At 36.4% G+C, this 13783-nt stretch overlaps 1 protein-coding gene across 1 annotated transcript; it reads left to right on the top strand.

Moving 5' to 3' along the window:
* Positions 1 to 6670: 6670 nt before the first annotated feature.
* Positions 6671 to 13783, top strand: LOC139122480 (uncharacterized). The gene is made up of 9 exons (XM_070687877.1): positions 6671 to 6844; positions 8187 to 8300; positions 8815 to 8936; positions 9234 to 9360; positions 9937 to 10025; positions 10279 to 10336; positions 12009 to 12208; positions 12413 to 12583; positions 12828 to 13783. Exons 2-9 carry the CDS (start codon positions 8192 to 8194, stop codon positions 12975 to 12977), a joined length of 1026 nt encoding a protein of 341 aa, XP_070543978.1. The 5' UTR covers positions 6671 to 6844; positions 8187 to 8191; the 3' UTR covers positions 12978 to 13783.

Below are 13783 nucleotides of genomic sequence, written 5' to 3'. Positions count from 1 at the left end.
GTGTGCATCTCTATTGCAATGGTATCCATCAGATTACTATTTCGTTTCATTTTCTTTAATGTTTTATTACAATCGGAACGGTAACAATTGCTGTGATAAATTTTGTCCACTTTCTCCAAATTATATACCGGACGAAAATACAAAATAAACCGAAGTGTTCAAGAAACAAAACATTAATTCTTTGGTAAATGTCTTTAGAGTGATTTAAACTTTGTGTGTGTTGATGGAGAAATCAACAACAAGTGTCTGCAGCGACTTGATGAAAGCAACATGGAAAACGACATAAATTCAAAGTCAAAATTATTCAAACATGAATCTGATGCATGAAGTATGAATCTGATGAATTTTTTGAACAAAATAAAACCGATGGAAAATGGTGGCCTATCTCAAGCACATTACTTGAAGCCGTCTGTGAAATCCCTGGGACGTCTAATATTCTCATATTTACCTCTAACAGATTACAACGTAGACAAATATTTCTACTTAAGAAAGTAAACAGGAAACGACTTTTCGTTACGGTATAAAAGGACATAATTGACTAAAATATCATATTCGGCCAAAATAAGTATACGTAAAGGAACACCTTGACGATATTTTTGACATCAACGTCAATAATTACCGAATTTGATGAACTAAATTCCAAATTATTGTTATCAAGTTTTTGTTTGTCTATAGATGTGTCCAGTCCTAGTGTTAGCTTCACGTTGAATATTGTCACAGTGCAGCTGTATGAGTATCACCAAAACGTGTTACTCATCAGACCTTCATAACTGGTCATCATCATGTAAACAACAATGCCTGTTAATGGCAAATAAGAAAAAATATTATGTTACTTAAAAAGTCATCTTAAAAACCATAAAAATACATGTAATTGTTGCTACTTACCTCGTCGACAGCACTATTAAACTTGGCATTACATCCACCAGATGTTATTCCTTACAGCGTTTGTAAATGACTATGCAAAATAAATGACTATTTATGCAGAATAAACGACTTGAATGCTGCAGAATTTTTACAAGGGGAATGAATATCAATCAGAGAAAACTATAAAAGAAAACTCACTATACCTAAACATCTTCAGATGTCTCCTCTGAATCACTGGAAGTATCCGATGCAGGTTGCATCTCGTTCGACCAGTCTGTCTGTGTTTGTGTCTCTTTGTCCACATGATTTCGGTATGATGGCATGTCATATCGGCAATTCCGACAGAAGTATTTTGGTTCTTTTCTATTCGTTGGAGACTGCAAGTATCGTCTCATTCTGTACATAATGTAAAATTTTTATTTTAACCTCTCACATTAACTAAAGATTTGTTACGGCGATAGTAATCAACATTACAAAGACTTTTCTTGGATGGACCTGAACTCTAAAATTGAATTTCATTTCTACGAATACTGCAAATTAGTTTTCAAGGGACGTCACGGTCAATTACAAATTAAGTGATGACAATACAGGCTCCGACAATTTGAACGTTAATAGTTCCTAAACTAACAACATTAACCAAAGACCGCAACGTATAGGAGTAAGATAAGATATTGGACTCAACACACAATTTTACTACAATGCACAGATGAGTTAAGTGATCCGCTCTGCATTATTTTTAATGAGTCTCTCAGTGCTGGCTATTTTCCGTCTGCCTTCAAAATCGCGAATGTTGTTCCGATTTTTAAGTCTGGTGCTAGGAACGATGTCACAAATTACAGACCAATATCTCTTTTGCCACTTTTCAGCAAGATTTTTGAGGGTTTAGTTCATAAGTATATTTACAATCACGTTAAAAGTACTATTCACGATTCTCAGCATGGGTTTCTTCCGCGCAGATCAACAGCCACTAATCTTCTGTCATACAACAAGTTTATTACTGAGGCTGTTTCCACTGGTTTTCAAGTAGATACCATTTACACTGATTTTTCAAAAGCTTTCGATTCAGTTAATCATCAGCTTTTGGTTCACAAATTAAATTATTACGGCATACATGGAAACCTACTCTCTTGGTTTTATTCGTACCTATAGGGTAGGAGATAAAGGTTTTGTCATCGATGGGCACGAGTCTGCGGAGATTTGTGTTCCCACTGGTGTTCCTCAAGGTTCACTACTGGGTCCACTTTTATTTATTTTATATATTAATGACCTGCCCATGTCTATCCATCATTCGACCATGTTTCTGTATGCCGATGATTCGAAATTTTCTCGGATCATCAAAACTGAATCGGATTGCAGGCTACTGCAATCAGATATTTCTCTTGTTGGTAATTGGTGCAAAGCATGGAAAGTTAAACTAAATCTTAAAAAATGTTTTGTTATTTCATTCTCCAACAAGCGTATTCCGGTTAATTCCAATTATAAGCTTTATAAGCAATCAATCACACGTGTTGATGTCATCAAGGATCTTGGTGTTTATTTCTCCAAAAATCTAAGCTTTGTACATCACATCAATTGCACAATCAAAAGAGCACATCAATTGGTCGGTTTTATTAAACGGACTTGCTGCGACTTCACTAATACCACTGCCATCAAAAGTATTTACATTGCACTTATTAGGAGTATCCTTGAGTATTGTTCGGTAGTGTGGTCTCCACACCAGAAGTCGTACATTGATAGAATTGAACGCGTTCAGAAGAAATTTATTAAATATCTTTGTTTTAAGGAGGGTATAGAGTACAATGCTGATAACTATTTTATACTATGCTCTTACTTTAAACTTTTGCCTCTTTTTATTCGTCGTCAAGTTTTAGATCTCTGTTTTATTCACAAGTGTGTCAATTTCATTACCGATTGTCCAGATATTAATAGCCCCTTCAATTTCTTGTGCCCCCAAGGCGTCTCAGGTCTTCTGACCTTTTCCGGATACCAAATCACCGCGTTAACCTGTCTAAATATTGTTTTTCGTCTCGGGCAATGTCACTTTTAAATAGTGTCTATCGTTTTGATATTGATTTGTTTACCAGTCTTAGTGCTTTTAAAACCCAAGTGTCATCTGTTTTATTATCTCTTGCTGATAGTCATTTTGCTACCGAGAGTTTTTTATGTTTGTCAGTCTCTGTTGTTACTTGTTCCGTTAGTGCCTTTTTTCAGTTAGTTTCTGCATGTTGTAATTTGTCTTTTTCATGTTTTAATTTTTATCTGTTTGCATCCTGTTATTGGGCTATGCCTGTTGGATGTCAGAATGAATAAATAATAAATAAATAAATAAACATCAGTTATTACGACAGGGGGGCCAGAATTTTTTCTTTGGGGAGGGAGGGAGAGGTTTCACTGGTAAGAAAACTAACCATAGCGAGCGTCACATATAACAAGCCTAATAGGGAGGAGTGTAACTTTTACAGACGCTAATCCAATGGCGGTAATCCCGCACTATGTAAAATTCCTCGGACTTGGTATAAACGACAAACTTTAAATGATAACTTATAGGCCTGCGATACGTATAGAAGATGATTCCGGTCTGCCTGATTTCATGAAATATGAAATTCATGAAATATGAATTTCTGTTACTCCTACGGTTGACCAACACGTTGCCTTCACTATGAATTTGTCACAACTTTGTTATATTAGCAGAGTGCGCGTGATTTGCTGCCGCCGACGTCACAGAAATTTGGACAAATTTTATCTTTATGCATGTCTTTACTACTGCACCAAGCCCTTGACATGCGATGCTTACAGTTGTAATCTGAACATCAGACGTATCAAAGAATTTATTTCACAAGGACCGTATGAGTAATTTTCCAAAGTCTCGTCAAATTTTTAGGACAAACGGTGGAACTCTGACGTCATACCGAATTAGCGAGTAAATGAAATACGTAAATGCTGAACAGATAAAGATAACAGTCCACGAAACATCTTAATAATTAGTGTTAGGAATAACCATGTCATTCCTGATGATTTCTGCTCAACATGAACCAATCCCCCCTCCCCTGGTCATCATCTGTGAAAAATTTCCTACGCTCTCCGGATTTTCACAGTTTGTTTGATGCGATCACATTCTGAGTATTCAGGATATGTCATAAACACAAAATTGCATCACTTGAATAACGTGGGCTTTGTCTTAACCAATAGTAAAATGACCTTTCTACATATGCGATTCAGATTAATTTTTACTTTATGTCATGCCAAACAATATTCTACAGCGGAACCAATTCATTATTGGAGTAAATTTTGTTTTACAATGGGAAAAAAGACAGTAACCTTTGTAAGCATGAAATACTTTAGTATTGTCATGGAAAGAACTTGTTGAAGATTTAACATTAAAATTCCACAAATAGGCGAATTACAAAATAAAATATTGAAATTAAAATGTGATTCAAGTAATAATGGTTACAAGAATTTCATGATTTTGTAATTCAGTCGGGCTGGCTAACGATTCATTATTAGCAACTATAGACTATAGTCTATAGAAGCTATTGGGATGGGTATCCGTCCGGCGTCCGTCGTCAGTCTGTATGTATGTATGTATGTATGTATGTATGTATGTATGTATGTATGTATGTATGTATGTATGTATGTATGTATGTATGTATGTATGTATGTATGTATGTCCGTTTGTGAGGCGTCCGTCCGCTCAAATAGCTTGAGAACCGCAGTACTTACTGATTTGATATTTGTTGTGTAGATGAAAAATATGATTTTGAGAAACTGTTTTTTAAATTTTTTGATATTGTTGAAAATATGCTAATTAGCGCCAAAAAAGGCGTTTTTGGTAAAAAATCTTCTTCTTCATAACCGCTAGTCAGACAGCTTTGTTATTTGGTATACAGGTCCCTAGGGATAACCCAACTTAGATTTGTTCAAATTGTGATGAAATATGCAAATCTGTATTTTTAAGGAATTTTTTGTCATTTTTGGTCAAAACTTTATTTCATCAAAACCGCTCGTTTGACAGCTTTGATATTTGGTATACAGGTTCCTACAGATGAACTAAATATGTTGTATTGAATATATGACGAAACCTGCAATTTGTATTTTGGTGCAATTTTTGCCATTTTTGGTCAAAAAATGTGTTTCTCAAAAACTACTTGTCTGATGCCTTTGATATTTGGTATACAGGTTCCTAGGGGTTGTTTTAGTGTGTATTTTAGTGTGCTATATTGAAATTTGATGAAATCTTCAATTTTTGTATTTTTGGGTCAATTTTTGCCATTTTTGGTCAAAATATGTGTTTCTCAAAAGTTACTCATCTGATAGCTTTCATATTTGATATACAGGTTCCTAGGCTTTATCTTAATGTAATATATTGAAATAATGTTGAAATCATCAATTTTGTATTTTTGCAGCTAATTTTGCCATTTTTGGTCAGGCCATCCTGAAATGAGCTATCAAAGATATCCACCTTCCTCATCAATACATGTGTCACAAAAAGTTATTCTCTACATAACACAGCGGAGCTCTGTCAACTGTTGGGTCGCTTGTTTTTTCAAAACCGCTGGTCAGACAGCTTCAATATTTGGTTTGCAGGTCCCTAGGATGACCTTAGTGAGATAATTTCATACAGTCAGGAAATACTTAATTTTGTATCCATGCCTATAGTAGCTTCAGGGACTTTGGCCCTATGTTTTTTAATTTCGACACTTCTCGATACATTGGTGTCCTTGGCATTTTCGGGGATTAATAATAAAATGACGTTTTGTTAAAGTAATTACCCGTCACATACTTTAATTTACGTCAAATTTTATAGCTTTAATGTGATTAGCCTACCGATGTCAAAAACATCTGACAGGTCATCATAGAACATGCAACTGAAAACTATTTTGTGAGACCGAGGTGAGATTATCTGAGAGAAAATAAATTAACTATCTGCGCTTGCGCAAAAGTCAAGTTTCACCTCAATCGTGACGGTGAGTATATGCGACGTCTCGCTTCAAAAGCCGATACGATGGGTTTCCAGGCAACGTCGTGTTACCCCACCTTCTATAGGGCGACACAACGATATCCTACAAAGGAATCGCTACTATGGTTGAACGTCGTATTACCTCGTTTAGCTCGATCTGTTGACGTTTTGTAGCCTTTTTTCTGTGAGTTTTCTTCTGTGAACAGTTTTTCCTTTATGTTAGTCATTAACAAAGTCTATTCTGAAATTTCAGTATTTTTTTTCAGTTTGTCAATATATACACAGTGAAATAACATTGAGAAAAGGAAAAGACAACCACAAATTGTTATGCTGTGAATAATGGCAAACGTTAAAGTCTCGCGTTAACTGTTGTCATTGAAACGAGAAACACCTGTGGATATAGCGAAAACTATCATACAAATGACTTCACAGCGACAAGTAGTCGGAAAAAGAAAAGTCAGTGGACTGCCTAAAAGGTTCTCAGTAAAACTATCGATTTCACTTCAAAATGTTTTGTAAACTTTGGTTGTTCGAACTGCGATGTCATGTTTAGAAGAACAATGATAATCATTACGTCAAGACTAATGACAGGGTAAACGATACAAGAACTAATTTTATTTCGTTACACTAATATGGTAACGATATATAATGTCATCGATTTTACTCTCATTGCAATGGTTCCAGGCTTTCAGGATAAATCTGACACAAGAAACCTATTTTTCAATAATTGTGATTGTTGTGAACAGTGACTCGTTGATCGTCTGGCTTATGAAAACGACCAAGTAGGTGTTGAAGTATTTCGTGCGTGGATACGTAAGTACAATGGTATCCAAGCAGTCGTCATCCGGGACACTACAAGCATATGCATACCCGTCCAACGCTATTCTCCATTGGTCAAAGTAAGGACGAGCTAGGTGATGTGCGATTCAATGTTTTCCTTCGGCTATTAAATATTTTCAGTCATTATCGAACGAAGAAGTTTATACTCTCTGTATGACTGTCCAGTATTTTGAGTTGTCGGAGGTAAGTTACAAGGCATATTACTTATTATTCAAACAAGTTTGACGACTAGCCCCGGTGTTTGTGAGTTTCAAACAATTCTCGCCCATTTCATAGTTGACGCCTAATCCATTTGACAGTAAAATATGCTTAATATATCGTAAGCGAATAAATTTTCTTCTAGTGGTTTGATTTACACTGTCGTAGGCTATGGTCAACAAATGGCATTGGGTACATTCTGCAGAGCTGTATTTCTACGCAGTCAGAGTCTCCAGGTTTACAGAATCATTGTCTGTTCAATAGGCGTTGATCCTTTAGCTTATGTGTATTGTTGTCATGTAAAGAAGCACCAATTGCTTAGCATCGGTTCGTCTCTTCCTTTGTAGAAGTTTTATTGACGTTGCAAAGGTCATCCGTTCACCCATTCTAACAGTGACCCTTTATAAACCAGTGGTTTGTTTATGTCGCTCATAGGGCTTACAATGTAAATATATATAGGGCATTATACTTTTAAATTCGAATATATCATGATTAACACTGCACAGTTTATGACTTGTGAAATCCTTACAGCAGTGAGAAATGTATAACCGTGTGTACAGATATCATGATGTTTCTACCAAAGTGTCTGATTAGAATGTACGGCCGTTTATCAAAGTGTCCATTGTGTTTCATCAGTGCTAACAATTTGATAATGTACGGTTTTGCACACAAAATATATTCGATTCGGTGCTTTCAAAATCGGAAAACATCACTATCTTACGGAATTGGCGCGCTGATTCCGAAATAGCGCAGAATCCAATAGTGTGGTCGCTGCCCAATCATGCGTGAAACCAGTTTTTGATTTATACCGCCTGTCATTAAACTTGTTGTCCAACACTCACACGACCCGATTTCAAACGTCATGGTTATTATCCTCTCATAAGTTTTACACCACCACACTGTACTGTCCTTGGGTTTGCTCATTGTATCCGTGAAATTATCTCATGTTTCTTTGTCGTCGTCGTTGTCATCTCCTCTCGTATTGTCCCCATTACGTTTGTCAAAAATCAATTTCATATTTCATATATGGCCATTTAAAGACGTAAATTGAACTAACACGATTGGAACTAATTTGGGATAATTGGATCTGTACATTTTTCAAATTTCTCAAAAGTGTTAGCTGCCCTGTAGCTGAATGTTGCGATATTACAAATTACTCATAAATACAAGTGTGTAACTTAAAAAGAAAAGTAGATAAGGTTCCATTTGCAGATTATATCGACATTACTTCACCATCCAATTATCCCAAATTAGTTCCAATCGTGTTAGCTTTAAGATGTAGAAATCTAAAAGTAGATATACTTGTTTTTCGTTCATTCTTGAAAAGTGACCATGGGAGCGTTTGCAAGTTCTTTTGAAGGCTCGCAAGCAGGAGTAGTTCACACATACACTGATTCTACACAGCCTGATTGGCTGACAGCCCATGCAAAGGCTTGTAAAAGTAAGTAGTGCTTTATCTTAACGTCTGACAGGATTTTCAGCCAGCAAAGAGCAGCTGAGGTTGGAAGTCAACATTTACAAGGATTTATATAGGCGTCTTGAGAAACAAATTTTGTGTAAATATAATATGAACAAAATGAGACTAAATAAAGTGATGACGATTCTATTACCCCTGCTCTCTCGCTCTTGCGTGGTTACTGATGAGGCATGTGTACTTTCGTTTGACTTCTAAACCTATCTGTTAGATGCGGCGCCCTCTATTGAGTTGTCAGTGTCGAGGGATCTCTCAGCAGCAAGGTACAGAGAAACTCCAGAGAAAGTTTAAACCAGCAAGGTAGCCTGTGACCCAGCGAAAGGTTAATATCGCAAACCGATATCAAATAAATAACAGACCTTTTGCCTTGTCTATTAACTATTCCAGTCTAAGTTTGTCGACAATGACTGAAATATTTTCTGTCACAATTGTTTTTTTTTTCCTTCAAATTATAACTCATTTTTGTGTTCCCGGCGTTCAGTGGACTTACCAGATGTTGAAAGGCTGTGGTCAAGATTCCAATATCTTGGTTGTGATGATAGGGGTGTGTTGGATGAACCAACACTGCAGCGTAAGGTCAAAGACGACGTCTTCTTGAAACAGGTGAACACACTTCGTGTCTCAATCCTTATGCATGACAAATTATAGCAGTAAGCTGAGAGAATGAGAGAGAGAGAGAGAGAGAGAGAGAGAGAGAGAGAGAGAGAGAGAGAAGTTACCTTATTTTAGTAGCACGAACAAACGCATATAGGAGTATTAATTTTATTCCATGTTCAGAGCAAGAACAGTGCTTTTATTTTACTTTTGCTTTTATTTTTATTCAGTACTTCATTCTGTTGTGCGGAAGACTTTGTTGTGACGAAGTTTTGATCAATCGAATTAATTTTCTCTATTTCTCAGATTGTTCGATATTTTCCAAGAGATCGAGAAGGAAACTTACATTTTCAAACTTTCTGTAATGCCATGAAATGGTTTGAACGACCCGATCCATTTAGTGAAATGAATTCACTGGAGATCAAAATAAGAGGTACACTTTATTTGCTGTTTGTCTAGATCTGTTTGTCTGTCTGTTTGTTTGTTTGTTTGTTTGTTTGTGTTTGTTTGTTTGTTTGTTTGTTTGTTTGTTTGTTTGTTTGTTTGAGTGAGAATTCTGCCAACAAAGTATGTCTATTCTTCCCTCTGTTTGTTTGAAAGTCTCGCTTCAGCAATCGTGATAACTATTGGAAAATGATTTGGACATATTTTGTATCCCATACATATTACGTGACATATTTTGTATCCCATACATATTACGTTTACTGCATAGTTGCAAGAAAATAATTACATCCCCGTTTAGCAACGGATAGTGAACAGTTCGATACTAAGGCCATATTGTCTTACAAAGACAGTGTATACCATGAACCATTCATTTCTTCACGGTATAGCGAGTTTCATTTGACGTGACGCTGCGTGTGTATATAATATTCTACCGACAATCTCCTTGATACATGATTGTACAATTTCTGATGCCATGTTTACAAAGTGGTGAGAATAGAATCCTTAGAAAGATGTAAACGGTGAAAGATAACGAGACGGTTACAAGAGATGATGATTTTATTTTCAGCTATCTTTAAGACGCTGAACGGTGAGGAACCGGTATCTCAAGATTTACTGACAAATATTCTCTCAAAAATATATGCTGGTGAATCGAGAGTAAGTACGCAATATTTGCACCAATTTGGTTTAACGTACACAAGTGTAATAGCAAAGAAATTGGTGGCGAGAATTTGCTTTGAATACAGGAACCGGTGGTTCGTTTCGACAACGAATGGCTAATTGGACAATGAAAGAAATAAGAATTAAAAAACAAATTGAGCTTTGCTAATTGCACAATGAAACAATCATGTAACCATGAAACGGTCACATGTTGTTGAAATGGACTTTTTATCACTATTCAATTTTTCAGGAAGATCTGAGTAAAAGATCACAACTCTTGATGTCATGTATAGATGACAAGAAGCAAGGTAAAGATTGACTTTTCAATTTATTTCTATGTATAATAAAAACAGTAAACTAATTTTATGAGCGTTTCTTTGGTTCAGTGGTTTTCGTTTTGACTCCAGAACAAAGCATGTTTAACAGGTCAACAGAATGCCACATTTTAAGTGTCAAGCGTCTTTTGTGCCAAGGAATCACAATGTGTTATCACTTGGTCATTTGATTTAATGATAAAATGACCAGAGTACGACAACTATTACGGAGTATTATTTTATTGCATGGCTGGTAATGATTAAGAAGCGGTGGGCATTATATTGTGTCCTGTAATCTGTGGTACCTACTGACAGCTAAGGGTTTTTTTTCCAATTTACTTAAAATTCTTAAATTATGAAGATAAGTATCCAAATTACGTTAATCATTATCATTATGGAACCGAAATGCTCAGGCAGAATGATGATGTCATTGAACATAATAACAAGAAATACAACATAGAATCTAGTGTGAGGCATCACACTTCTTATATATGTTATTAAATGTAAGCATTATCTAAATATTGTGCTATCATATGACAAACGAGTTAGGGATTTATTTTTACCATGGGATTGGATGTATGATTACAGGTCTAGTCTTCTTGTTATGTACATTATGTAATGTAATGTGTATAAGACATTACACTCCGTGATGCTATACTTTCTGTTTCGAGATTGTAAATTCCAACTCTGTTCACAACCCCCGAAGTTTTTCAAGCTGGACGAGTTTCAAATTCTCTGTCTTGGTATCATAATAAGGCTATTTTGTTATTTCATTCGAGAGTATATCTGACCACTTAGGCGAACCATTGTTGAAAAACAGATGGAGAATTTTTTTACAACCCGTAAGCGGCACCTGAAATGTGGCACATTTTTGGGTAAATGTCAGAATCAATCTATTACAGCGCCACCAGCTGTTACTGTATCATTTTATTGTAACTTGCAAATTAACCCGAATAATTTGCCTATTAATCCGACGTTTTGGGTTTCGTGAGCAATATAATTTTTGATAGATATTTAAATGTCACAGGTGTGTTCCTTTTTGTCCATTCTGCTTAACGTTTATCTGATTAGTGTAATCAAGGGAGTATCTCCTGCGCCTCTGTATAAGTTTATTTGCCTATATACTGCCTTCCGTTTTACCATTTTCACAGCTTGCTTTTTTTCATTCCTAATATAGAGGCTTGCCTATGCAAATGTGACATTTAGCTAATGTATCAGTTGCAACTTCAGCATAGCTAGCGCTGACATTTACAGCTTGATCATCTGCAGTATCTTTTCACCGCCTACCCACCCTGACCCAATATTTACTTGAATGTTGCGATTTTTGTCAGTAAAATATGTATCTTCGCATGATTTGTTTTACCTTTAACTATCAGTGTTATTTAGTATATTTTTAGACATTTGTATAGTTTAAGGTCTCCCATGGGAGAAAGTTCTATCGTAACTCAAGTTTTGTTTACTGAAGCTTTTCATGATTAAAGAACTTATCCTGTGTGTACCACGGAAACAAATGTGTTGTCTCTCTCCTAATTTGTTTATTCATAGACAGTAGCGCCCCCTCTACTGTCTATGGTTTATTAACCTGGTGAGCATTTAATGAATATAACCACAGAAACTTTTATTTCAACAAATATATATTATGGTGCGTGTTTCATTTTGAATTTAGGTAAATTTGACGAAGAGCAGTTTGTAGCTTGGATTAAAAAATTACCTCAGAAGTCAGTGAAATCAATATTGGAATTTACTGTTGTTCCTACTGAGTTGAGAGAGTATGCGCAAGGCAGGATGGGAGCCCCAGGAATGGACAACAGATACAGACCAACCAAGATTGGGACATCAGAAATGTCACTCCGCACTGTGGCTGAGGTAGATACCAGAATATTTGTAATTATATAGCACGCACACATGCACGCATGTACACATATACGCGCGTACATATGTATATATGCATATATGCGCGCGCTCACACACACACACACACACACACACACACACACACACACACACACACACACACACACACAGAGTCTCTTATCACCTCTAATTTTAATGATCTGTACATATGTATAGGAACCGAAAGGGACACGTGACCCGTCCGGTCGGCCGACCAATGGCGTACTTTTTCAAATTTCCTACAAGATATCTCAACGTGATTGGCTGTACTTCGCTAACAAACTAGGCTTTACCGAATTGGAAGTGGAGAAGATCAAACGATGGGCACCTGGCAGACATAGGGATCAGGTATTTCTTTTTTATCCCATACCATGATCTGTAGGCCTAAGTTATTTGTCCATGATATAAAGTGGTGACCGCAATGTCTGTTTGACGACAAGATACGTCAGTGCACAGTTACTCTGCCGTGATCAGTGATACTCTAGGAACGATTGAAGACGACCCAGTCATCTTTCAAACAACAACAAAAAAAAGAATACAAACCTCCCAACTCATATTACACACATTCACTGTTGTAATCTTTTGGTGGCAGGTATTTGAACTGTTACAACGATGGGTAGAGCGTGATGGAATGTTGGCTACGGTCAGTGCCTTGGAAGAAGCTCTCGTGGATAGTGGTATGGCTGATGTGGCGCACTCCATGCACGCCATGTCCAGAACAACACTGAACAAGCCCATCTGAGTATTCAGTTATTTCAACCTTTGGTCGCAATATCCCGTGTAAACTGGACTAACGACTTGATTTGTTCTGAGTCGATGCATTTTTTAAGACTTTGTCTCCAAGGGTTGTCCATGAAAGCCATAATGTGCTAGACTCTTCAGAGAGCAATTGCACACTTCTATCTTTGTCAGCATTCATTTCATTTAACAGTGAAGTAAAGAACGATACTGCATATTCCATTCACATTGACGCCATGTTTACATTCTACCTGCGTCAGGGTCGAAGAGTGGACATTACCTAATTTCTTTTGCCTTTAAAGTAAATTATAACGTTTTATATCTCTCTTCTTCCCCAAATACACCTGCCATCGTTATGTCGTCACATGGATTACATATTCAGTAATTCTGTGTATACCCTACTCACTATATTATGTCGACAAGGCTAATTATCTGAGGAGAAGAATAAACAAAAATGTGTATGTTTTACAGGACAACAATAATAGAAATATAGTCGAAAGTTGGAGCGATTGTTCATCTACCAGATACGATGAGAATGTGTGTACTTCTACGATACCGCCCCCATCCCGATGATGGAGGATCTGTGCTGTACCTATACTGGCATGCAACCTCAATGAAAACTTAATCGATATTTTAGTGAAAAAAATAACCGGTCTTACAAAAATATGCTGTGTCAGCGACTTGAAGCGTAAAGATCAATAATGCTATTAATTAAGTTTCCCTGCTGCCAATAAAATATAATGGCTTTCATTGAAAATGTACAAATACGAATCTATATTACGTAATAAAAGCGTGAATTTCTCTACACAA

Source organism: Ptychodera flava, chromosome 22, assembly GCF_041260155.1.
Source record: "Ptychodera flava strain L36383 chromosome 22, AS_Pfla_20210202, whole genome shotgun sequence".
Classification (NCBI taxonomy): Eukaryota; Metazoa; Hemichordata; class Enteropneusta; family Ptychoderidae; genus Ptychodera; species Ptychodera flava.
This window is presented reverse-complemented; position numbering and strand designations above follow the sequence as displayed.

What these genes read in the sequence shown, in the direction of transcription:
- LOC139122480 (XM_070687877.1), top strand. Translation starts at nt 8,192, where the DNA reads ATGGGAGCGTTTGCAAGTTCTTTTGAAGGCTCGCAAGCAGGAGTAGTT. An exon ending in CCATGCAAAGGCTTGTAAAA is followed by an intron (nt 8,301 to 8,814) that starts GTAAGTAGTGCT and finishes CCCGGCGTTCAG; the next exon opens with TGGACTTACCAGATGTTGAA. An exon ending in CACTCCGCACTGTGGCTGAG is followed by an intron (nt 12,209 to 12,412) that starts GTAGATACCAGA and finishes ACATATGTATAG; the next exon opens with GAACCGAAAGGGACACGTGA.